At 42.1% G+C, this 27,093-nt stretch overlaps 1 protein-coding gene across 6 annotated transcripts in view; it reads right to left on the bottom strand.

The window, feature by feature from the left end:
- The window catches only part of dennd6b (DENN/MADD domain containing 6B), a 73,969-nt gene that overhangs the window by 4,317 nt on the left and 42,559 nt on the right, over positions 1-27,093 (bottom strand). For 5 of the 6 annotated variants that reach the window (XR_013500193.1, XM_078235687.1, XM_078235688.1 and 2 more), the window contains 6 exons: positions 26,825-26,919; positions 20,188-20,253; positions 14,172-14,236; positions 11,771-11,860; positions 5,497-5,550; positions 3,070-3,179 (listed from right to left, as the gene is read on the bottom strand). Coding sequence is in view for 5 of the 6 variants with exons in the window: in XM_078235687.1 (XP_078091813.1) it covers positions 3,070-3,179; positions 5,497-5,550; positions 11,771-11,860; positions 14,172-14,236; positions 20,188-20,253; positions 26,825-26,919 (480 nt within the window). In the remaining variant the exon portion in view is untranslated. Of the gene's footprint in view, positions 1-3,069; positions 3,180-3,350; positions 3,396-5,496; positions 5,551-11,770; positions 11,861-14,171; positions 14,237-20,187; positions 20,254-26,824; positions 26,920-27,093 lie in introns of those variants that run through there. The other variant, XM_078235691.1, reaches the window with a different exon arrangement.

Raw genomic sequence — 27,093 nt, 5'->3', positions numbered from 1 at the left:
CTTGAGCAGGCTCATAATACAGCAGAGAACCAGGCTGAGTGTAGAAAGTACAGAGGAGAACTGGAAAAGGAACTAAAAAGGGACAAATAGTGTGTATAAAAATAGATTAGTGACGAACATAAAAAGGAACCCAAAAGTCTTTTATGAACATATAAGGGATAGTCCAAGAAAGTGTGGGGCAAATTAAGGACTAAAAAAGGAGAAAGGATTACAGAGATATGGAGAAAGAACAAGACAAAGGGACTAACTGGATTGCTTTACGAAAGAGTCAATGATAGACCAAAAAGAGATGATCTTGTGGAAGGCATGGCCAAGGTATTATTTGAGTACTTTGCACTGTCATTGCTAATATAGTATGTCTGCCAATACCATAATAATGGAGGATCTAGTAGAGAAATTGGACAGGACTAAAAAGAGTTAAAGAGGACATACTTTAAAGCATTGGGAGAGCTCAGAGTAGAAAAGTCATCTGGCCCTAATGTCTTGAATCCTAGGTTGCTGAAGGAAGTAAGGATGGAAGGTTCTGGCTACAATGTTCTGCATGAGAGTAGTGGCAGAGAATTGGAAGATTGCAAATGTTACGCAGAAAGAGGAGGAAAATAAATCTGGAACTGATCAGCCTAACTTTGGTGATGGAGAAGTTTTGAGACAGACAAGATTTTATTGGCTCCCAGGTGGCAAGCTCGGGGATAGGGGTGGAGGGGCTGGTAAAAAGCCTGGAAGCCACAGTTGCTACTGGGCATTTTCCAGGCAGTGGAAATGACATCAGCTTGGCCACTGCCAAGTTAAATAATTAAAAGATCAATTGACAGCCCTTCTCCCAAGTTGCCTGCACTTTGCCAGTAGTGGGGATGCCCCCTCTCCCGTGTGTGTGCGTTGGGGGTGGGGGGGGGGGGGGGGGGCGTGCAGGGTCAATTTCTACCATAGCCTATGCGGGGAGGGTAATGACAAATGCCAGGAAGACATCAGCAAAAGATAGTGCAAATGAAATGATAGTACAGAGAAGTGTGAAGTGTTGCACTGCCTCTACAAACAGAGGGATAGCATGCAAAAAAAACAAGGAAGTTATGCTGAGCTTTTATAAATCAATCAGTGGTTAGCTCCCAGCAAGCATGTCAAACCTTGGAAAGGTTGCAGGGGAGATTTACTAGAATGGGATCAGGGACAGAGGACTTCAACTGTGTAGACAAACTAGAGAAGCTGAGGTTGTTCTTCTTAGAGAGAGAGAGGATACAGGAAGATTTAATCGAAGTGTCCAAAGTCTTGAGAAGTTTGACAGAGTAAATAAGAGAAAGTGTTCCAGTAGTAGAAGGGTCATTAACCAGGGGATAAATACTTAAGAAAAATGGTAAAAGAACCAGAGCCAACACAAAGCTAAACATTTTTATGCAGCAAGTGATGATCCGGAATGTACTACCTGAAATCATGGTGGAAATAGATTTACAATAACTCTCCAAAAGGGAATTGGGTAAAAACTTGAAGAGGAAATAAACTGCAGGACCACGGGGAAAATATAGAAGTATGCATGTTCCTTCAAAGAGCTGGCACAGACACAATCAGCCTCCTTATGTGCTGTATCATTCTATGATTGCAAATCTTCATCTAGATGTAAAGTTATTGATGTAAGCCTCAAGTTCATTCTGTTTGCAGTCACTGTATTATCAATCATTGTGATTGGCTTTAAGGAGGAATTTTGAAGGTGAAGAGTGCTGCACTTTAGGGAAGAATTCCAGAGTGTGGGGTTAGTTGGCTGCAGGTTCTGCCCCATTAGCAGAGTATTGTGGACAGGTGGCAATGGGAAAGCAGTGGGCAACAGAGTGGACCACTGTTTGGAGAATTGAGAGAAATTGGATAGGTTGAAAGTGGAACATCCATGGAAGAAAGTGAACACAAGATGCAAATTCTGAAATCAATGTGCTAAAGGATAGGTTGGCAATAGCAGGGGACAGAGGCAATATATTATGATAAATTACTTGTTGCTAAGTTGGAGTTTATGCAAGGCATCGTTGACCTGAATCTAAAGGCAAAGATGTGGATGATAGTTTCAGCAGCAGCAGGAATAACAAAGTTTTGCAGGTAGAAATTGTCCAACATGCTCATGAACTGGATGTGGGATTTCCAGTTCAACTCAAGGTATAGCAGAACACCAAGCCTGTGCACTGTAGGGTTTAACTTGAGAGGGAATGTGTGAAAGGAGTTGGAAGCAGGAGATATGATAGGAGACTGGATTTTTGCGCTGGGGACAGGAAACAGCGGTCAGGACCTTTTCAGGGTCTGGAACCCTCACCCGGGTAAGGGGAGGGGGAGGGATTTTCACACAGGGTCTCCTTTAATTGGCACAGAAACAAGTTCCCTATCCAAATAAAGGTTATAGGCAAGTTTCTAAATTGGAAGGCCAATTAAAGGCCTTCTAGCTTGACAGATGCAGCAGCCTGTAAGTGATAGTAAATGATTGAGGGCGCTTCAATCTGGAGGCTCCCTCTACCCAACTCTGTATAAAGTTTAAATTAAAAACAAAAAAAAAACAGCCGAACCTCAACTTTGGATAGGGGGCTGGGGGTGAATCCCTCTACAGGGTGGTCTTTTGTTGTACCTACATCCAGGCAGGCAAGTAGGGCCTGGAGTGCTGGCCGCCAATGTCTAGGCAGTTAACTTGTACCCTGTTAGGTCAGGAAAGTGGAGGTCAACTGGAAAATCCCAGTTGACCTTCTTTCAGTGCGCTTGACAAGGCTTTTAATGAACCTAATTATCTGCCCACCTCGTGGTAGTGCTGGTAGCCATCCTGGCCCTGAATCTGCCTTCACCAGAATGGCCAACACCAGAAACAATGTTGAGAAATCAGCATGCGGACTGGCGCCAGTATTTTCAGGTCATGGCCATCTTCGTTCCCAACCTCAGTGGGGCCCAAATGTTCAGCCCAGAGTTTCTGACAAAGACCATATAAAATGTCTTTGGTCTCACTGGTTTTCAAAACAAAGTGATTCTCCACTCCAAAATAAAAGGTTTTAATACTTCACAGCTCCCTGACTTACGGTCAAGTTTGCAATTAGATTTAATGTCATGCTCTACCTGTATAACCCTACCCAATCCCCTTTCTGCACCGAGGTCAGTTGTGGTCCAGCATATTCCAGAGTCTTCATGAATTCGTCTTTGATAAAGGGGCGGATCTGCGGTGGGTTCTGTCAAAAAAAGGCAGTAGAAATAATGGCATTTGCTTTCTTCTGGGAACAGCATCTAATTTCATACACAAGAACCTTCTGAACTCTTGACAAGGTCTTATTACCTGCGCCCAAAGCACCACTACTGTCTCTCCATGGGAGGAGCTCAATGATTTACCATCCTAAGTTCCCCCAAAACAGAATCCTGAGCTTCCGACCTTTACCTCAATCCACTAACTGAAGAAGAATAGGAACAGATGTAAATCCTTGCACTGGCATTGCATGTGTCAATGCATCAGTTCTGCTATGTCACTCAGGCACTGTCTGCACCAACTTGCTGCATCTTTTAACCTGATATTAGAAAGAGAGTAGCTGCGTACTTTGACAAATTGAGCTGACCAGGGAGAGCCAGAATAGATTTGTAAAGGATAAATCTAACAAACATAGCCAAATATTCTGAGATGGTTACTAATATGGTAGTTAAGGGAGAAGCTACAGATGTTATTTATATGGATTTCCCAAAGGCATTTGATTAAGTTTCACATGAGAGACTCTTCACAATAGGGATGCGCAATCTGGTTTTGCCAGCGACACCCACATCCCAACAACAAAACAAAAAAAAAAATCAAGGTGTATAGAATCGGAGGCAAACCTTTGACTTGGATAGAGAATTCGTTAGCAAGTGAGAGTGAGAGTCAGAACAATGAGTGTGCGCTCAAATTGGCAGGATCTGATTAGTGTCCCCAAGGCACTAGGGCCTCAGCTTTTCACCATTTATAAATAACTCAGATTAAGGCATGGAGAGCTGTGTATCCAAACTTGCTGACGACACTTAGTTAAGCTGCACAGTAAATAGGGTAGATGGGAGCAAAAGGTTCCAAAGGAACATTGATAGATTAAGTGCTCACTTGTGGGTTAAAAGCGGGGAAGTGTAAAGTCATCCACTTTGGGCTTATGAAACATGGATCAGAGTATTTTCTAAATGGCAGGAAGCTAGGAAATGTGGAGCAGCAGAAAGATTTAGGAGTTCACTACATAAATCGCTAAGAGTGGTTCAACATAAAAGAAATTCAAAAGATTAATGGGATGTTCGCACGTTCTCCCCATGTCTGTGCGGGTTTCCTCTGGGTACTCCGGTTTCCTCCCACTGTCCAAAGATGTGTAGGTTAGGTGAATTGGCCATGCCACATTGCCCCTTAGTGTCAGGGGGACTAGCAGGGTAAATATGTGGGGTTAAATGGATTGGACCTGGGTAGGACTGTCGTCGGTGTAGGCTCGATGGATCTTCTGCTACACTGTAGGGATTCTATGATTCTTTATTTAAGAGGGCTGGAATACGAAGGGGTGGAAGTTATGCTATGGTTGTAAAAGGTGCTGGTTAGATTTTATTTGGAGCTCTGCATTCAGTTTAGAGCATTGCGTCTTAGGAAGGATACACTGGCCTTGGAAGGGATGCAGTGCAGATTCACTAGAATGAATCCTGGGATAAAAAGGTTAAATTATGAGGCATATTGAAAAACTAGACTCGTAGAACTCTTGAATATAGAAGATTAAGGGGAGTTCTAAGGGCTGAGCTGTTCAGTTGATTAAAGAATTGATAGGGTACAAAGAAACTATTTCCTCTGGTGATGGTAAGAACAAGGAAGCATAATTTTAAAATTAGAACTAGGCTGTTGGAGGTTCATATTAGGAAGAATTTCTTTACAAAAAAGTGAAAATCTGAAATTCTCTTTATAAAATGTTGTTGAAGCTGGGGCTCAAATGAAAATGTCAAAACTGGAATTGTATAATGGTTTTATTAGGCAAGGATATTAAGGCTTTTGCAACCAAGACAGGTAAATTGAGTTAAAATAACCATCAGCCACAATCTGATTGGTGGAAAAGGCTCAATGCGTTGAATGGGCTCCTCTTGTTCCTATGCAACAGACTCAAAAGGTTGAAAAGTTGCCTCCTGCTCCTGTGTACTATGCAGCATAGCCCCTAGGATAGCAGGCACACGAGAACACCACCACCTGAAACATCACCTTCCAAGTCATCATCTTCACTTGGAAATATACAGCGTTCCTTCATCGTTCCTGAGTCAAAACACATGGAACTCTTTACTTGATAGCACATGCACTGCAATGGTTCAAGAAGGTGGCTCACCACCACAGTCTCCAGGACAACTAGGGATGGACAATAAATGCAGCCATTGTCAGTGACACCCATATCCATGAATGGATAAGTAATGTTGATTGTCTCTTCATTTCAGAGACTTAATAGTTGTGTTGCAGCTCAGAGTTTGCAAGTCAAAAATGAAATGTGGATACCACAATTTATCAGCAATATTTAGTTTTACCTTCCATGCAGTGATGGTTCTCTGAAGTGGCATCAGACTGGCAACATATCTCTCCTGAGGAGAAAGAAAACAGTATAAGTTTCTAATTCCTACACATGCTTTCAAATTGCCTTCAAAAGTTCCCATTGGTTCAGTTGGTATAACCATGGCTAGCCAAAGCCAATGCACACTTCACGGTTGGGCTGACACCCATGGTGCGTAATAAGCTACGGCGGAAATCAACAGTGCCACAAAGGGGAAGGTAAAAGACTGGGAGTGGGAAAGGGAGAGTACGGAAAACTATTTGTGGAATTTTACAAGCCTTCATGCACATTATTAATAAAAATAGAAAATGCTAGCATTTCAAAAGCATTAGTAGAGCAAGAAAAAGTATTAACATTTCAGCTCAAATGATCCTTTGCCAGAATTTGGAGTAATTAAATGTATAACAGTTTTTTAAGCAACACAGGGAAGGGAGTGGGGGATAGGAAAGAAAGAACAAAAGGGTCTATAATAGGGTGAAACACAGATCGAATGACAAACAGGGGCTGATGGTGCAGGCAGAAAAGAAAATAGAAAAGACTTTATTTGTTTTGTATGTTTGTACTTACGTTTTGCACAAAAACATTTTTTTAAAAACTCTTCAACATGAGAATGTTTCCCAGGTATTCCATCAGTAGTCTTGGGGGGGTCAAAAGAGTTCCATGACTGGATAAGTTAGGGAAACACTGTCCCAGCACTTCCTCTGCCTTTCACTCTTATCCTGACAAACGTGAAACAATAACTTTGTTTCTTTCTCCTTAGATCCTGCTACACTTGCTGAGTATTCTCCAGTATTTTCCACTCTTATTCCAAATTTCCAGCATCCATGTACTTTGCTCTTGCATATTATTAAGCTAGCTCATTGTTAGGTTATGCAACAGAATAGATGTGTAGGACTCACTGGTGATTTTAAAAGATAGGCTGTAGGCGTCTAAGGTTTAAACAAACGAAGAGCTTTAATGAAAGGATGTTGACATTACAGATTATTAAGATGGACGGCCCGTTTGCCCCCACAAACAGCCAATGAGATCAGGGGTACCATCACATGATCAGTCTCTTTAAATACCACTGTTCCACTGCAAAGATGCTAGTGAAGAAACACTAGAAATAACACGAGTACACTACACTTTTCTTCCCCCCTTTAAATCAAAGGTTGCTGACACCAATAACAGTATAACGCTATCAAAATTAGCAATATGAACAATTAATAAACAACAACAGGCAACAAGTCAAACAAACGATCGACAGTCTGGGGCAAGAACTGAAGAGGCTCAAAACTGAGCTAGATTGACGTCAAAGAGCTTTAACATCCGCAGAACACCAGCTCCACTTTATAAGATCTATCCTGGGTGAGCAATGCTCAGCAATGTTCTTTTTTGTGAAGATGTGACTAGGGCGGTTGATGGAGGAGAACCGGTGGATGCGGTGTTTTTGGATTTCCAAAAGGCGTTTGATAAGGTGCCCCATAAAAGGCTGCTGAAGAAGATTAGGGCACACGGAGTTGGGGGTAGTGTGTTAAAGTGGATTGGGGACTGGCTATCCGACAGGAAGCAAAGAGTCGGAATAAATGGGTGTTTTTCCGGTTGGAGGAAAGTAACTAGTGGCGTGCCGCAGGGATCGGTACTCGGGCCGCAACTATTTACCATTTATATAGATGATCTGGAGGAGAGGACGGAGTGTAGGGTAACGAAGTTTGCAGACGACACAAAGATAAGTGGAAAAGTGAATCGTGTGGAGGACGGAGAAGATCTGCAGAGAGATTTGGACAGGCTGAGTGAGTGGGCGAGGATATGGCAAATGGAGTATAACATTGAGAAATGCGAGGTTATACACTTTGGAGGAAATAATAACAAATGGGATTACTATCTCAATGGAAACAAATTAAAACATGCTACCGTGCAAAGGGACCTGGGGGTCCTTGTGCATGAGACGCAAAAGCCCAGTCTGCAGGTACAACAGGTGATCAAGAAGGCAAATGGGATGTTGGCCTATATTGCGAGGGGGATAGAATATAAAAGCAGGGATGTCTTGATGCACCTGTACAGGGCATTGGTGAGGCCGCAGCTGGAATACTGTGTGCAGTATTGGTCCCCTTATATGAGGAAGGATATATTGGCATTGGAGGGAGTGCAGAGAAGGTTCACCAGGTTGATACCGGAGATGAGGGGTTTGGATTATGAGGAGAGGCTGAGGAGATTGGGTTTGTACTCGTTGGAGTTTAGAAGGATGAGGGGGGATCTTATGGAGACTTATAAGATAATGCGGGGGCTGGATAGGGTGGAGGCGGAGAGATTCTTTCCACTTAGTAAGGAAGTTAAAACTAGAGGACACAGCCTCAAAATAAAGGGGGGTCGGTTTAAGACAGAGTTGAGGAGGAACTTCTTCTCCCAGAGGGTGGTGAATCTCTGGAATTCTCTGCCCACTGAGGTGGTGGAGGCTACCTCGCTGAATATGTTTAAAGCGCGGATGGATGGATTCCTGATCGGTAAGGGAATTAAGGGTTATGGGGATCAGGCGGGTAAGTGGTACTGATCCACGTCAGATCAGCCATGATCTTATTGAATGGCGGGGCAGGCTCGAGGGGCTAGATGGCCTACTCCTGCTCCTATTTCTTATGTTCTTATGTTCAGTGTGAATGAAAGTTCCCATTAGTGCTGTTCATTTTTTTGCAGACGTGAAACTGTGTTTCAAGTCTGCAGACTGGCCATTCAACTGCAGTTGCATCAATACGGCCCCTCAATGGAACCACTTCTTCGGTATAGGTCTGAGGGTTTCAAGGCAATACGTCGAAGCTTTTCTTGGTACCAATGTAACTGCAGCTCCAGTGTCCACCTCCATTTTCACTAGCTGTCCATCCAATAAAAGAGTGACCCAGTAACCGTTTGTTGCACCAGCAATAGCCAGTACGTTTAAATGACCTTTTTCGTACCCTTTTCATACCACATGGATATTTTTTCTCTTATTCAGCCTGCCAATTGACGCATTCAACTTTTGCATTTGTAATTTTGGCCTGAAACTTGTTTCTCTTTCCAACAAGCACATTCAATCTGCTTCTTTTTGCCACAATTCCTGCACACAATCTCTTTGCACCAACAATCTGCTGCTAAGTGCCTGGTTTTGGCACATGAATGGCAATTCCAAGTTTGTGTCTGTGATCAGTTTTTGGCCGACATCTTATGATTTCTTGTGCTTGAACTCAGCCGTTGAGATTCTCTGGTTACTAATTCCATGGATAGAGCAACTTCCAAAAGCTTTCTTTAGGGTTAGGTTGCTTTCTGCTAACAATGATTTTTGAATAGCCTTGCCACAGACTAATCTATCTCTAATCGTTCAAAGACATCCCCAAATTCACAACGTTTAACTAGTCTCTTCAAGGTAGCTACAAACTGTGCGAACAATTCACCTTCTTGTTGGTTATGCTGGGGAACCTCAATCTTGCAATGACTAAAGGTTTCAGTGAATAGTGGCCCTGCAATACTTCCAGTATTTCATCATAATTGTTCGTGCCTGGCATTTCCAACCGTACCGGACGGGACGTCTCAGGAGGTTAATGCACGTGCATGCACGCACGCACACACACACGTGTGCACACATGCACTATCAGGAAAGTTGAGACTATTATATCTGCCACTATGTTGTTCGCTTGGACAAAATATTTGAATCTCCCTGTATATATGAGTTACATCACTCTGTAGTCTCATCAAACGGTCTGATGGCACCAAAAGCTCCTGCCATTTTTACTATGGAAAGGGTCTGCATGAAAATGACGCGCCATGGATTTTCAGCATCACCTTGTTACCTTTGTTGTACCTGTTAATCTCAGATACTTTCAACCAGTTTACTTACTCCAAGGTTTTACCCCGGTGCCCTTATTTGCAAGGTGGACAAAGGACAAACACAAGTAAAGGTTCAACAAGTTTATTAATAATAACACTATTAACCTTTAAATTACCCACATAAAACAAGAGGATACTCCAGATTCAAGTATACTACCCGCAAAGATGGTTTGGTTAAACTGCAGGCCCGATTCTCTGAGTCCCTCTGGTCTGTCGTCACGAAGGTGAGTCTCGATGGCCGCTTCTTCCTTCCTTCTCTGGTCAGTCTTCCGAATGGTCACGGCTGTCTCCCCTGTCGAGTCTTCGCTGCAGTGTGCCTCTGAGTGTGTCCCTTTATCCCCAGCCTGCTTGCCTTTCCAGAAACTTCTCTGGCTTCCGGCCAATGAGGTCCCAGGAGGGGGTTCCAATACCCAGTGGGTTTCTTGATGTCTGCCTGACAGGACACCAGGGTCCTCCTCCCAGGTGTCCATCTCCATGTTGTTAAACTTATTATCAGGTAAGGTTTCTACAGGATCTCTTGGTGACAGAAAGTCTGGCCCGATCTGGGCTTCTAACAATAGACCGATGCATTTCAATGAGGTGCCATGATCTCCTGCTAAGTCTCAAGTAGAGTGTAACGACCTTTGATGGGTGGTTGATGGGTCAGGCCCAGACACATTTGTGTATTGTACAATTGGCCTGCCTGCGGTTTGACTGTGTTTGATTTCAATCTGCCCAATTCTTTAATTTAGGATATCCAATTTTATCAGCCTTAAAACTAGGCCCTGTTTATATCACCACACCTTACTCCCCAATACAAAGAAAACTGGAGCTCAGCCTATTTTCCTTTGTGATTTACAACACCCCCATAGCTGCAGAGTACTCGCTACTTGTGGCGTTCTCGGTACTGTTACAGATCTCGGAGCAGAGCACATGGCGCGCTTCTTTGCAAAGTTGTTTTCTCCAGAATCTTTGATTATTTTTCAGTTCCTCTGGCGGCTGCGACCGTTGTTTGGCACCCCTCCATCACCAGCTTTCGTGCGGTGCTGATTTCAATTATTTATTCTTCTGTCAGGTGCCTACAATGCTGTCCATTTTTCCACTTCTATTTTCTTTTGGAGTGTGGTCTGACCACCTCACCGCCAGTTTTCTATATGGTGGCTTTAAAAGATAGACTGCAGGCCTCGAAGGTTTGAACAAACAAAGAACTTTAATGACAGGATGTTAATACTACAGGCTGCTGAGATAGACTGCCTGATTGAGCAAATGGCCAATGACATCTTCAGTGACATCACGTGGTTGGTCTCCAAGTGCCCCTGTTCCACTGCAAAGCTGCTAGTGAGGAAACACTAGAAATAATGGGTGTGGTCTTATCAGCTCGCCACACCCGATCAGCATGGCGACTTGGGAAGATAGTAAGAGGGGCCAAAAATCTGATTCACGCCTGGCGCAAATTAGATTGCCGTCTTTCTGGCCCCGTTGTACTGGCGGGAACAGCTTCACCCCCAGAAAGGGTGCAAAACTCATTACCATTACACTGCCTGCATCTGCATACAATTAGTGAGTCCGGCACGGCTGCTTCTTCCCTCCCTGTAACACTACATTCTGCACTCTCTCGTTTCCTTCTCTATGAACAATATGTTTTGTCTGTATAGCGCGCAGGAAACAATACTTTTCACTGTATGTTAATACATGTGACAATAATAAATCAAATCAAATAAAATCACTACTGCTCTGCAGTAGTGGCGACCCGGCACCATCACCACGCCAGGGGAATCAGAGGCCGTTAAAGCCCCAGAGTGGTTGGGTGGCATGGCCGAGCAGTGCTGGCCTAAAAGTGCCCGCTTGGCATCCTGGCAGTGCCTGGTTGGGCACCAGTGCACCTGGGCAGTGCCAAGAGAGTGAGGAATAAATGGGGATAGGGCTATGACAGTAGGGAGAGTTAGCCGAGGGCCCATCAGGAAGATCCTGATGTCCAATGCTGGCGACACGTGTCAGTTGAGGGGAGTAACAATGCTGCTGATGGGGGCGGGGGGGGAAGAGGCGGGGGAAGGTTGGGAGGAGGTCTCCCAGTTCAACGTCAGATTGGGGCGGCCTATATAATGGTGCCTGAATGCCCTGAAGCTAGCTTCACCACCATATTTAGGCTCCACCTCCCCTCTCCCCCACCCCAATCACCATACTGTACAAAGCTCCCAGCTGTAAAAACAATTGACAGAGTGCTGGAAGATTGCAGTGCTGGGCTAGTGAAAATACCGGCGGGGAGGACTCCCATTTTCTAGCCCTTATGATACAGAAATTTGGGGGGAAAATTCCACCCAATATGGATAAACAACAGGCCCAAGTTCAGAAAATGCAGTTAAAGACTGTGCAAGTAATAAATCCACACAGACCATTTTCTATTTTGGTATAATCGCGAAGAGGGCCAAATTACTCACCAGGGGAATGATAAAACTCTGAGTCAGCTCCAGTAAATGGCGACGGACAATGACACTCTGCACTTCTGGCAGACGTTTTCTTTGAATACCCTGGAATTTATTTGACAGATAGAGAATAGCAAAGAAAACCCATCAGTTTATAGATATAACTAAGTGAAAATGTTAAATAAAAATTCTGAACACCTTACAGCTATGAAGACTGCAATTTGGAATGAACATGGCAGATTTTCATGGTTATTACCAGAGGCAAGTTTCTCCTTATTTTGAATATATTATTACATTTTCCCTCAACCCTTTTTGATCTGAGCTTCTCTAGTCTCTCCACATGGTTGAAGACCCTCACCACTGGTAAATCAGCTTTTAAAAAAATTTGTTCATGGGATATGGGCATCACTGGAAAGGTCAGCATTTTTGCCATTCCCAATAACCCTTGAGAAGGTGGCAAGCTGCCGCCTTGAATCACTGTGGACCATACCCAAACATTTAATTCACTGAGTCTCTCTCTTCTTGACCTAATTCTAGGTCCTAGAATCCCTACAGCACTGAAGGAGGCCATTCGGCCCATCGAGTCTGCACCAACCACAATCCCACCAAGGCCCTATTCCCGTAACTCCACATATTTACCCTGCTAATCCCCCTGACATTAGGGTCAATTTAGCATGGCCAAATCAACCTAACCTGCATATCTTTGGACTGCGGGAGAAAACCAGAGCACCCAGGGGAAACCTACGCAAACACAGGGAGAATGTGCAAACTCCACACAGACAGTGACCCGAGGCCAGAATTGAAACCAGGTCCCTGGTGCTGTGAGGCAGCAGTGCTAACCACTGTGCCTCCCCTAGTGTACCACTGCCTCTTGTTCCTCTGGAAACAGATACAAAGTACTAATTCAATAAGTCCATGTATTAAAACATGGCTTGTATCTGTCTTTAGTGGACCTGTATTTCCCTTTGTCATACTTGCTTTAAAATATAGTTTATGGTTGCTCTCTTTGGAGTTTTGTTTATAAGAGTGATAAAGAGTGACATAGAAAAAACAAGATGCAAAAAAATCTGTAGAGACAATTGAAAAAAATACTCATAATAAAGAGTGGCATTAGTTATCCAAGAAGTCACGAGGGTAACAGTAATCTAAGCAGCAGAGGAGAGGAAGAACTTCTATTCTACATCAAGGACTACTCTCTTTCAATATAGCTTTAGTCTAATAAGAAGAGATAATGTTGGATTTAATGTTAGGAAATTAAGTGGTATAATTGGATATTATTGTACGGTTGCCAGCCAGTGAAGGGTTTTCCTTTTTATCCCTCCTTCCAATTAGTTTATCTGGGGTTCCTTGGAGCTGTACACCTGTTTGATTACTGCCTTGATTGGAAAGATATGGTGGCACAGTGGTTAGCACTGCTGCCTCACAGCACTAGGGACCCGGGTTCAATTCCAGCCTTGGGTCACTGTCTGTGTGGAATTTGCACATTCTATGAGTTATTCATTCTAGGGAAATGGAGTCACTGGTCTCTCATATCTTATCAAAGGGGAATCAATGATACATGATCTCAAACAATGACAAGACGGAGTACAGGAAAGCGTTAGAGAATCTGGTGAAATGGTGCAATGATAATAATCTTCCCCTTAATGTCAGTGAACCGAAGGAGATAGTCATCGACTTCAGGAAACATAGTGGAGGACATGCCCCCATTTACATCAATGGTGAAGAAATGGAAATGATCAAGAGCTTCATGTTTCTAGGTGTTAAGTTCACCAGCGATCTGTACTGGTTCCTCCACACCGACGCTATAGTTAAGAAAGCCCACCAATGCCTCTATTTCCTCAGGAGATTAAGAAAATTCAGCATGTTCACTGACTCTCACTAATTTTTACGGATGTACCATAGAAAGCATCCTTTCCGGATGTATCACATCTTGGTATGGCTCCTGTTCTGACCAAGACTGCAAGAAACTACAAATGGTTATGAATGTAGCCCAGTCCATCACACTAACCAGCCTCCCATCCATTGATTCTGTCTACACTTCCTGTTTGGGAAAAGCAGCCAGTATAATCAAGGACCCCATGCAACCCTCTCTGTTCCATCTTCTTCCATGGGAAAAGGATACAAAAGTCTGAGAACACATACCAGCAAACTCAAGAACAGCTTCTTCCCTGTTGTCATCAGACTTTTGAATGGACCTACCATATATTAAGTTGATCTTTCTCTACACCCTAGCTACACACTATATTCTGCACCCTCTCCTTTTTCTCTCCCCTATGTACTCTATGAATAGTATGTTTTGTCTGTATGACGCACAAGAAACAATACTTTTCACTGTATCCCAATACATGTGACAATAAATCAAATCAAAGTGCCAAGACCATTGACATGGTCTCACATCAAAACAATTATGATTTACCTTTAAAAGTCGTTTAATAAGTGTCTTGTCCTTGTGCAAAAACGTTTTGTAAGATGTGTAGATGCCTGGAGAGGAGAGGAAATGTGTTTTAAATGACTTTTATTTGTTTTCTTTGTGAAGAAGATATAAAACAACGAAAAGAAAAACTTTAATCTGAGCTCATTTGGTATTTACACAATCTGAATTCCTGTTGCTGCATTTTGCAATCCCTTCATGTTGACATTTTTCCATTACACATTCTTATGTTTACACTCGTTATGGATTTTGTCTACAAAGTTTCCACTGTTGATGTGCAACCTGCTCACCAGGTTACCACAAAAGGTAACTTTATATTTTCATAGAGGACACAGCAGCTTCACGGTTATGTACTGAACTAGTAATTCAGAGGCCTGGATTAATGATCCGGAAACATTAGTTCAAATCCCACTCCCACTATGGCAGCTTGGGAATTTAATTCCATCAATTAAATAAGTCTGGTATAAACAGCTGGTAATGGTAACCACATAAACTATGAGTTTGTCATAAAACCCCTTCTGGATCACTAATGTCCTTTTTTTTGCCCGATGTGATTTATATATGACTCCAGATCCACAGCAATGTGGCTGACTCTTAATTGCCTTCTAAAATGGTCCAGACAATCTTAAATACAGTTTTATTCAAGAAGCCGGCTCATCACTACCCACTCAAAGATAATAAAGGATGGCCAATAAATGCTAGCCTTGCTAATGATGCCCACATCCCGTGAACAAATAAAAAGTATTTTCTCCTGAGTAACTAAGATCTCTCATGTTCTACATAAAGGTTTTTATCAAAACAATTACTTACCTCAGGACATGATTACATTTAACTAGTTTGTCATTTGTGTCTTTTGATGGTTTAGTAAAGTTTTACTTGAAGTTTTCAGCCTCTCCTAAAAGCTTAACTAATTGGATACCGCTTTTACAGAGCCAACACAATAGGCTGAATAGCCTCCTTCTGTAATCCATAAAAAACATGGAATGCCTGTTGCTAATACATTAAAAACCTTATGTCCAGGTGCTCTTTTTATCCACAAAACATTATTTTCTCATCAGTTTGTCATTATTCTGTGTTGATTTTCTCTGAACCATGTTGAAGTACCCTATAAAAAAAACGACAATCATTTTTTGGAAGTCCATCTACAGAATGTCAACAGTGCTATCTTCATCAGCTCTCTCCACTACTTCAAAGAACTCTCTCAAGTTGGTCAAACACAATTAACCTTTAACAAATCAGTGCTAGTTTTCATTATTAACCTATATTATTTCAAGTGACAATTCATTTTGCCCCTGATAAATGATTCAGTCTCCCCACCACCAACTGGTCGATAATTGTTAGGATTTTCCTCTCCCATTTTTCATATAGGATGCAACATTTACTATCCGTCAGTCCTCTGACATCTCTCCCATATCCAAGCGAGATTGAAGTCTTCAGCAAGAGCCTCCTCAATCTTTCATCTTTTTCCCTCAGGACCCAGGATGCATCCAATCCAACTGAACAGCTTTTTCACTTTGAGCACGACCAACCTCAAGTATCTCTCTCTTCTTTGCTTTTATTTCATCTGCAGTCAGGCAAACAGACGTGCGCTTTGCAGCCAAAATCAATGGTCCATTACTTTACGGTGATAGGGTATGGAATTGATCCACAAAGGAACAAGTAGCACATGATTTTGGACAAGAAGTGGGAACAACCATGTGTGGTGGTACATATAGGAATTAATTGCATAGAAGCAATTAAATAGTACAGCTGGTAGATTCCATTCTGACCAGGATTGATGATTATCTCAACAATGTATGTAATGATAGAGTCGTTTTCAGTCAGACATAGAAAGAACATTTCAATAATGCCACCACCCAGTTGATTAAGGCTAAAAAAAATACAATCATGGTATGGTCCAGTTTTTATACTGAAGGTTGATTCCATCATGTATTTGGTCTGCCCATGGTCAAAGTTTTCCATGGTTATCCGGTAACAAAGCTTCACCATTAACTAATTTAACATACAATGTGCACCCTGTCAAGTGGTTGGATCAGCCCAGGCAAAAGGGGCTTTTGAAAGGTGTTACAAGTATAAGCCATGCACTTGCTTCTCTCAATAATGATCAAGTTTAATGCTCCATACCTATGCATTAGATTGAACTATCAGTGCTGCTTGAAGTGAAGTCAATCAACTTGCAGAAGGACAAGAATTGTACACCTAAATTACAGGTTGTTGCCACAAGAGATGGTGTATTCTAAAATTGGAAATGAATGTTTAAGTGATCCTGATGCTGCAGAAGCTACAGCCCTACTTACATTGAACTGTATTTATGATATATTCTGAGCACAATCTCTTAATGAGGTTATAGTTGACTTGTGACAAAATGCACATCTGTTGCGATGGAGCATCGCTCTGGAAGGTTACAACACTGTTATCCAACATTGCAGTGGTTCCCAAAACAGGGTGTTGACATTCAGTCACTTCAGAAGTAAGTACAGATTCAATCCTCACAAGTAATGCTTTGGCATCACTCATGAATATCGAATTTGAAAGTTACAAGACAAAAATGAAAACGGTTTCTCTTGGCAGCAGTTCCTTCAAATCAGTTACAATCGATAATGAGCCAAATCTTGTTGGAACAGCACATCTCACTGTGTTACCCATTAGATGAACATTTTTCTACTCCTTTCACTTTGTGTCACAACTTGTTGGGAGTGCATGATGATCGTAGTATGGTGAAGGTAGTGGGATATGTGGGATCTTAATGAATAACAGAACCAACAGCATATCTCCTTAATCAGAGGTTTACAGCATGGAAACAGGCCCTTCAGCCCAACTTGTCCATGCCGCCCTTTTTTAAAAAAAAACCCTAAGCTAGTCCCAATTGCCTGCATTTGGCCCATATCCCTCTATACCCATCTAACCCATGTAACTGTCTGAATGCTTTTTAAAAGACAAATTTGTACCCGCTTCAAATTTGTACTCTGGCAGCTTGTTCCAGACACTCACCACCCTGTGTGAAAAAATTGCCCCTCTGGTCACTTTTTATCTCTTCCCTCTTACCTTAAACCTATGCCCTCTAGTTTTAGACTCCCCTGTCTTTGGGAAAAGATATTGACTATCTAGCTGATCTGTGCCCCTCATTATTTTATAGATCTCTATAAGATCACCCCTCAGCCTTCTACACTTCAGAGAAAAAAAGAAATCGCAGTCTATTCAGCCTCTCCTTATAACTCAAACCATCAAGTCTTGGTAGCATCCTAGTAAATCTTTTCTGCACCCTTTCTAGTTTAATAATATCCTTTCTATAATAGGGTGACCAGAACTGTACACAGTATTCCAAGTGTAGCCTTACCAACGTCTTGTACAATCAATGAGATTTGAGGAGCGAGATCAGAAAAATGACAGAAGGGGATGGATTAGAATCAAACCAGAAAAATAAATAAACAGGGAAAGAGGGAGAAAGGAAAAGTAAAAGAATTAGAAATTAGAAGGTTGAAATATTGAAAATTTCAAACAATTCACACATTCAAATTCTGAATATTTTCATTCAGTTTGTCACTTGGCTAAACCACTTGGTGGCACGGTGACACAGTGGTTAGCACTGCTGCCTCACAACACCAGGAACCCGGGTTCAATTCGCAGCTTGGGTCACTGTGTGTGAAGTCTGCACGTTCTCCCCGTGTCTGCGTGGGGTTTCCTCCGGGTGCTCCGGTTTCCTCCCACAGTCCAAACATGTATAGGTTAGGTGCATTGGCCATGCTAAATTCTCCTTCAGTGTACCCGAACAGGTGCCTGAGTGTGGCAACTTGGGGGTTTTCACAGTAACTTCATTACAGTGTTAATGTAAGCCTATTTGTGACATTAATAAATAAACTTAAACTTTAAACTGTTCCAGCTTAAATCAATATTAGCATTGTTTGTTTGTCTGTTTCCAAAGTTATAGACAAGGTCCCTGGCACATATGCAAAACATATACAAGTTGACTGATTGCTTCAGTTAATAATTTTTGAATCCTTATCAATTATTCAGATTTAGCAAGCTTTGGAAAATTAGTGGAGAGGCACCTACGTGGCTGTATTTGATCATTAAACAAAAATAGGAGAGGAGAGCTGAAACATCGGAACATTTCGATGTATTGAATCTTTAGCAATTCTTTGATAAGGCAATCAAAAATAAATCACACTGCCCCATTTTCTCTCACCATATCTCTGAAACAAGTGTATTCTAATTTCACAGCCCCATTCTTCTCATAACAATCCCAAACCACTCCATCTGCTTTGCGCTCTCCCAATAAACCTGTATCCTTTCCAAGCTAATCCTACTGCCTCACTCTCCCCATATCCCTGTATCAATCCAAAACTAATTGCACAGCCGCACTCTCCTCCCATAGGCTTGTATCAATCCTAAATTAATCACGTTTTCCTCTTTCTTTCCGTATCCCTGCTTCAATCCAGAACTAATCCCACAGTCCTGTTTGCTCCCCATATCCCTAAAATTAATACCAAACTAAATCATCATTGCCCCACTCTCACCCTACAGCCTTGCAACTTCATCTATTCAAATATTTATCCAATTTTCCATTAAAATAGTTTCTCCCTCATAGGCTGGTTATTATGATACAGAGTCACAAAGCAATGGAAAGAAAGAATGAAAGAAACAAATATTTCTTGAACTATAGAGGCTGTTGATAATGAGGAAACACGGCAATCAAGTCATGCGCAGCAAGGAGATAAAAAAAATATCAGATAATCTGTTTCGGTGAATGATAAATTTTGGCAAGGAAGCTCTGTTCTGAATAGTGCCGTGGAGTTCCTGAAAAAGCAGTGGAAACTTCAGCTTAAAGTCTCATCTGAAAACTATCCACCACCCAGCAGACATAGGCGGCAGAGTTACAATGGTGAATTTTCACCCATTCTGCTCTGTTTTACTTTTCTTGGGTCTTTTGTCAAACAAATTAGCATCCATCCAGTTAGTCCAGAGCAAACAGTGAGGATGGCTCCTCTGAGCAACAGCCGGTGATACAACAGAGAAGGCCCAAGGGGAAGAGGCCAGAAGAAACACGCAGGCTCCACAAAATAACATGCAGGTTTCCCTGCCTCTTCCTACCCTCGAAAAGGACATTAGTTTTCCTGATCCTACACTGGTCTAGAGGGGCAAACATTATCCAGGTATCTGTTCAGTGCCCAAGGGCCACAGTTGGAATGATAAAAGAGACTTTCTAGTTATCACTACCTGACACTGCAGCTCTCCCTCATGATAATACTGAAATATCAGACTACATTCCATGTTCTCAAAAACACTAGAGGTGGCAAGTAGGGGAAAAGAAAAAAGAGTAAAATTATAATGATCTGGAATGCGCTGCTTTAAATAGCAAGTGAAGCTTGCTGTTTTCAAAAGGGCTTGGGATAAATAATTCAAGAGAAAAAACTTATAGGGCTGCAGGAAAGAGCAAGAGTAGGACAAATTGGGTCAATTTACCAAAGAGCATGCAGATACAATGGGCCAAATGGCCTGCTTCTGTGCTGCATCGTTCTTTGATTCTACGTCAAATGTGATTGTTTTATTGTTACTGTTACAAAGATTCCCTTTATTATAATCTTATGTGATTCACTTATTGCGTGATGCGAGTATCTCTCACTGAATCCCTAAAGCAATTGGAAGGCAAAGCAACCTCTTGCCAAATCTGCCTTTCACAACTTCTGTGAATCTTGATTTCCAAAACCGGTTGGTTCAATTACTAGATCTCCTAAAGAGAAATCAGACTGATCAGAGGGAGGATAGGAGATGAAAAGATCATGCTTGCCTCACAGCACCACCCAGTCCTCATCAGAAGGAAATCTTCATCTACGACATCTTGTCTGGATTTGTACTCAAGTTTCAAAAGTGAACGTTCAGTATCTGGTTGTAATACTCCACCTTAATTTTCAGAAACTCCTGACCACAAAAAGTCTATGGTCTAATAAGCTGTAGGCATGATTTGAGAAGGATTCCAAAGTACAAGCCAGACCTCCATTACCTGGCTTTGTGTCCAGTGTCCGAAGCTTCATCAATTTCTTCACTTTTATTTGTTTGGGTAAATCACCTGGAGGGAAAAAAAATCACAATGAGATTGCTGAAGTTACATTATGGCTCAAAAGGGACTCAAGAAACTATTAAATACAGAGCTTTTGTTTAAGAAAGATTAGATGTTACATCAATGAGAATAGGTGACACACTGAGGGACATAATTAATCTCCACTTGCAGAGACAACGATTAATCAAGGATAGTTAGCATGGCTTAGTTGGGGAAGATCGTGTCTAATAAGTTTGATTCAATTTTGAGGTGGTGACCAGGTATGTAGATGTAGGCAGTGTAGCTGATGTAGTCTACATGGATTTCAGTAAGGCTTTTGACAAGGTCCCACAAGGGAGACTGATCAAGGAGGTAAGAGCAATGGGATCTAGGGAAATTTGGCAAATTGGATTCAAAATTAACTTAATGGCAGGTGACAGAGGGTAATGGTTGAAGGTTGTTTTTGTGGACTGGAAGCCTGAGTCCAGTGATGTACCACAGGGACCAATGCTGGGCCCCTTGCTGTTTGTTGTGTACATTAATGATCAGGATGTAAACGTAAGGGGTAAGTTTGCAGATGACAGGAAATTTGGTGGTGGAGTAAATAGCAAGGAGGGAAGTCTTAGATTACAGAATGATATCAGAATGGGAAGTTGAGGAATAGGGAAGGAGATTCTGGACAGGTGCAGAAAAAATAGGGTTGTTGTAGTGGGAGACTTTAATTTCCCTCACATAGATTGGAAATCGCTTAGGGCTGGGGGCCTGGACGGGGAAGAATTTATAAAATGCATACAGGAAGGCTCTTTGGAACAATATGTTGACAGTCCAACTAGAGAGGGGGCTATACTGGACCTAGTACTGGGGAATGAGCCCGGTCAGCTCATCAAAGTTGCAGTAGGGGAACATGTGGCAAATAGTGACCACAATTCTGTAAACTTTAGGATAGTAATGGAAAAAGAGGAGTGTTATCCTATGGGTAAGGTGCTGAATTGGAGGGGGAAGGCTAACTACAGCCGGATTAGGCAGGATTTGGTGGCTGTTGATTGGGAGAGGCTGGTCGAGGGTAATTCCACATCTGGCATGTGGGAGTCTTTTAAGGAGCAGTTGATAGGACTGCAGGACAGGCATGTGCCTGTAAAGAGGAAGGATAGGAAAGGTAGGGTTCGAGAGCTGTGGATAACCAGTGAAATTGTGGGTCTAATCAAAAAGAAAAAAGAGGCATACATGAGGTCCAGGCAGCTAAAAACAGATGGAGCACTGGAGGAACACAGAGAAAGTAGAAAATAACTCAAACAGGGACTTAGAAGGGCAAAAAGGGGTCACGAAATGTCCTTGGCAGGATTAAGGAGAATCCGAAGGCATTTTATACATAGGTTAGGAACAAGAGGGTTGTTAGGGAAAGAATCGGACCTCTTAGGGACAAAGGAGGGGAATTATGCTTAGAACCAAAGGAAGTAGGTGAGATCCTAAACGAATACTTTGCATCAGTATTCACAAAGGAGAAGGACATGTTGACTGGTAGTGACTTAGAGAGATGTGTTGACCCATTAGAAAAAATCTCAATTACAAGGGAGGAAGTGTTAGGTTTTTTAGGAAACATTAAGACAGACAAATCCCCAGGGCTGGATGGAATCTATCCTAGACTCCTCAGGGAGGCGAGAGATGCAATTGCTGGGCCTCTAACAGAAATCTTTGTCTCTTCACTGGACACAGGTGAGTCCCAGAGGATTGGAGGATAGCAAATGTGGTCCCGTTATTTAAGAAGGGTAGCAAGGATAACCCGGGTAATTATAGGTCGGTGAGCTTGACGTCCGTGGTAGAGAAGTTGTTGGAGAAGATTCTTAGATATAGGATATATGCGCATTTAGAACTGAATAATCTCATTAGCGATAGACAGCATGGTTTTATATTAGGGAGGTCATGCCTCACAAATTTGGTTGAGTTTTTTGAGGAGGTGACAAAAACGATTGACGAGGGAAGGGCCGTGGATGTCATCTATAGGGATTTTAGTAAAGCGTTTGACAAGGTCCCTCATGGCAGGCTGGTGCAAAAGGTTAAATCTCACAGGATAATAGGTGAGCTAGCTAGATGGGTGGAGAACTGGCTTAGCCATAGAAGACAGAGGGTAGCAGTGGAGGGGTCTTTTTCCGGTTGGAGGTCTGTGACTAGTGGTGTTCCGCAGGGCTCTGTACTGGGACCTCTGCTGTTTGTGATATGTATAAATGATTTGGAGGAAGATGTAGCTAGTGTGATCAGTAAGTTTGCGGACGACACAAAGATTGCTGGAGTTGCAGATAGTGATGAACATTGTCAGAGAATACAGCAGGATATAGATAGGCTGGAACATTGGGCGGAGAAATGGCAGATGGAATTTAATCCAGATAAATGCGAAGTGATGCATTTCGGTAGATCTAATGTAAGGGGGAGCGATACAATAAATGGCAGAACCATCAGAAGTATAGATACACAGAGGGACCTGGGTGTACAAGTCCACAGATCCTTAAAGGTGGCAGCACAGGTGGAGAGGGTGGTCAAGAAGGCATATGGCATGCTTGCCTTTATTGGACGGGGCATAGAATATAAAAGTTGGCATATGATGTTGCAGCTGTATAGAACGATGGTTCGGCCACATTTGGAATGCTGTGTCCAGTTCTGGTCGCCACACTACCAGAAGGACGTGGAGGCTTTGGAGAGAGTACAGAGAAGGTTTACCAGGATGTTGCCTGGTATGGAGGGTCTTAGCTATGAGGAGAGATTGGGTAAACTGGGGTTGTTCTCCCTGGAAAGACGAAGGATGAGGGGCAACCTAAAATTATGAAGGGCATAGATAGAGTGAACAATGGGAAGCTTTTTCCCAGGTCGGAGGTGACGAACACAAGGGGTCACGGGTTCAAGGTGAGGGGGCAAGGTTCAACACAGATGTCAGGGGGACGTGTTTTACACAGAGGGTGGTGGGGGCCTGGAATGCACTGCCAAGCAAGGTGATTGAGGCGGACACGCTGGGATCGTTTAAGACTTATCTAGATAACCACATGAACAGACTGGGAATCGAGGGATACAAAAGAATGGTCTAGTGCACATGAGAGGCGCAGGCTTGGAGGGCCGAAGGGCCTATTCCTGTGCTGTATTGTTCTTTGCTCTTTGTATATCAACAGGCTGGTCAGGTGGACAGAACAGTGGCAAATGGAATTTAACCCTGAAAGGTGCAAGGTGATGCATTTTGGGAGGACTAACAAAGTAAAGGAATATACAATGAATGGTAGGATGCTAGGGAGTACAGAGGACCAGAGGGATATTTGGGTGCATGTCTCTGAAGGAAGCAGACGAATATCCGATATCCTACATCATATATAGATTGGCAGTGGAAGCCACAGCTCACTCAAAATAACTGGCACATGGTAGAACAGCTAAGGGGCAGAAATAAATAATGGCAGAAGTAAATAATGTTACTGCGTTGGAAGTCAGAGATCTTCCTGATGGAGAGAAGGCTTAGGTTGTGAGCAGTCTGTCTCAGCCCGAGATAGTGGCCTGGGAAGGGAACATAATGGAGGTGTGGATAAGGAGCTTGTGGCAGGGTCCAAAGACAGGCTTTAGACTGTTCAATATTTAACATTAAAAAACATGGCTCATTCAAATCTGGATAAATTTTTTAAAATCTTTGAAATAGCATAAGCCGATTTGTTAGATTCCACTCCACTGCAGGAGAAACTGATTTCAGGATCTCTTTGCGACCTAATTTGCAATTTGTTTCTCCTTCCTCTACGCTTACAATCTAAAACAGTCCAAATCTCAAATATCACTTACCTATTTTAGAAACCAGAGCTCACTTCATATCTTGGTTATGTCTGACAAGTCTCTTAATTCTGAACCCTAACTGAGCTCTACAGTGGACTTCAATCCATCATCTCGCCTTTTCTGCATTTCTTTTTTTAAAAGGAATGGATTGAAAATATGTTTGACAATAAGCTCTCAGATGTTGCAGAAAGAAAACACCCAGATTTTAAATCATAACAAAATTATTTTAGTAACAGAAAGTGGCTTGCCATGTGCACGAAACAATCAAATATCTCACGCAAACCAGCCTCCCATCCAATGACTGTCTATACTTCCCGCTGCCTCGGAAAGCAGCCAGCATAATCAAGGATCCCACGCACCCTGGACATTCTCTTTTCCACCTTCTTCCATTGGGAAAAAGATACAAAAGTCTGAGGTCACGTACCAACCGACTCAAAGACAGCTTCTTCCGTGTTGCCATCAGACTTTTGAATGGATCTATCTTGCATTTAGTTGATCTTTCTCTACATCCTAGCTATGACTGCAACACTTCATTCTGCACTCTCATTTCCTTCTTTATGAATAGTATGGTTTATTTGTATAGCGCGCAAGAAACAATATTTTTCACTGTATACTAATACATGTGACAATAATAAGTTAAATCAAATATAAGCTTAAATTTTGAGATGGGAACTCTGGAGCAGACATATGGTGCAAGGTGACCAGGTGAGCTTCTTTTTCAGATGTAAACCATGTCCCCTTCATTAGAATAGACTTCCTGTCCATGGAGTGCTGGCTGAAGCAGCAAAGAGCTAGATGCTAGCGATCTCATAACAGGAGAACGAGGCCAAGCAACAGCTACAAAAATGCTGCATCTAGCTGTTAAAAGTGTGTTAAAGATTGGGTCTGTTGTTAATAATTCCTTGATTTGACAGCTCCAATTTAAGAGCTTGGTAAATCAGCTTCTATCTGCTTGTTAAGTTATATGAATATTTCTATGGAACCACAGATGTTTTCTTACACTGGTAATAGGTTCCCAAACTGATCCCACTACCTTTTGATTTGCTTTATTGTCACAGGTATTTGGATACAGTGAAAAGTATTGTTTCTTGCGCACTATACAGACAGAACATACCATTCGTAGAGTACACAGTGGTGAAGGAAGGGAGAGGGTGCAGAATATAGTGTTACATTCACAGGTAAGGTGTAGAGAAAGATGAGCTTAATATATGGTAGGTCCATTGAAAAGTCTGATGCCACTAGGAAAGAAGCTGTTCTTGAGTCGGGTGGTAGGTGATCTCAGAGTTTTGTATTTTGTTCCTGACAGAAGGTGGTGGAAGAGAATATGTCCGGGTTTCGTGGCATCCTTGATTATGCTGGCTGCTTTTCTGAGGCAATGGGAAATGTAGACAGAATCAATGGATGGGAAGTTGGTTTGCCATCTCACTGGTCTGCCAGCTACACTCACAACCCTTTGTAGTTTCTTGCAGTCTGGTCGAGGAGGAGCCAGACGAAGCTACGATACATTCGGAAAGGATGCTTTCTATGGTGCATCTGGCATGCTGAATTTCCTTAGTCTTCTGAGAAAGTAGAGGCATTGGTGGGCTTTCTTAACTATAGCGTCAGAGTGGATGAACCAGGACAGGTTGGTGGTGATCTGGACACATGCTTTTCTGATCAATGGTTATCTAATCTTCTCTGTTTTACCTATTCCTTACAGAAAAGAATTCTATACTCTTAACAACACTCCACGTAAACAATTTTTCCTAGCCTCCTCCTCACTGTGATAATGTATGATTCCACATCACTATCATCCATAACAAAATAAATAATCTTTCCTTATTCATCGCAATAATAATTTTAAAAACCTCTTATCAAATATCCTCAGCATCACTGAAAATAGTGCCAGAAACCATGAGTAAAAATGAAACATGGAATTGAAGGCAACATGCTGCATTAGTATTGCAATCAAATTCTGCACACCATACCTCCGGAAGAATATTTATCCTTAGCATAGTGTAAATTCAATAGCGTAATACCAGTGCTGGTTAAGTTGTGAGGGCAGTTTCCATAAACATAGTTTGTATTTCCTGCAGTTCAGAAGGTTAAGGAATGGACTAGTCAAGGAGCTTAAAGTTACTGCAGAATTTAATAGAGTAAATAGAAAGAAATGATTTTTTCTGGTGGGAAAATCTAGAACAAGAAGGTATAATGTTAAAATTAGACCCATGCCTTTCAAGAGTGAAATCAGAAAGTGCGTTTCCACAGAAAGGATACTGGAAATCTGGAAAACTCTTCCCAAAAGCAGGGGTGTTGGGGAGCAATAAGAATTTTTAAGACTGAGATTGATTTGTTGGGAAAGAATATCAGGGATCTGGAGCCAAGGTTGTTAATGTAATTACGATCAGCCATGATTTATCTGAATGGTAGAACAAGATTGAGGGATCATTCATGTGTTCTTATTGCTTAAGCACCAAATGCAGTGTTTGGCAAAGAATACCCTCTTATCTTCAGCTGAATATCCGTTTCTTTGCAGCTTTGTGATATACTTTGTATTCTATTTCTTACAATTTTGTAAAGTTGCTGCCCAAGTGAACGTTGGCACAAGGTTGAGGGGCCAAATGGTTCACTTCAGCTCCCAGTTCTTGCAAAATCATACAAAAAAAATATTTACTTGCACATGATGCCATAACATAAAATGATTCATATCTCGTCTCCCTCAAACAACGGAAGGTTTTCTGAACCCTTTTTCAGGAAGACAGCCCTTAAATATGTGCAAAGCCCCGTGTCTCATAACAATCAGTTATACTCATCATTCTTTCCTTACCTGACATTCTAACATCTCCAAGGCGAATAATGTGTGGCCAGTGCTGGAACGTTTTGATGAAGAAAGGATTGGTCACTCCCAGGATAACATTTGGCCTAGTCAAAATAAATCACAACACCCAAATAAACACAGAATACAAGGAGTAATGAAAATAACCCACTCTATGGGCGGATTTTTTAAATGCAGATTGTCGAGCGGGCAGGAAAAGCAATGTTGAAGCTGTTGGCCCCAACAGCGTTTTCTCTGCCATATCGTGAGGAACTGTAGAA

This window comes from Mustelus asterias, chromosome 19 (genome assembly GCF_964213995.1).
Source record: "Mustelus asterias chromosome 19, sMusAst1.hap1.1, whole genome shotgun sequence".
In the NCBI taxonomy this organism is placed as follows: Eukaryota; Metazoa; Chordata; class Chondrichthyes; order Carcharhiniformes; family Triakidae; genus Mustelus; species Mustelus asterias.
This window is presented reverse-complemented; position numbering and strand designations above follow the sequence as displayed.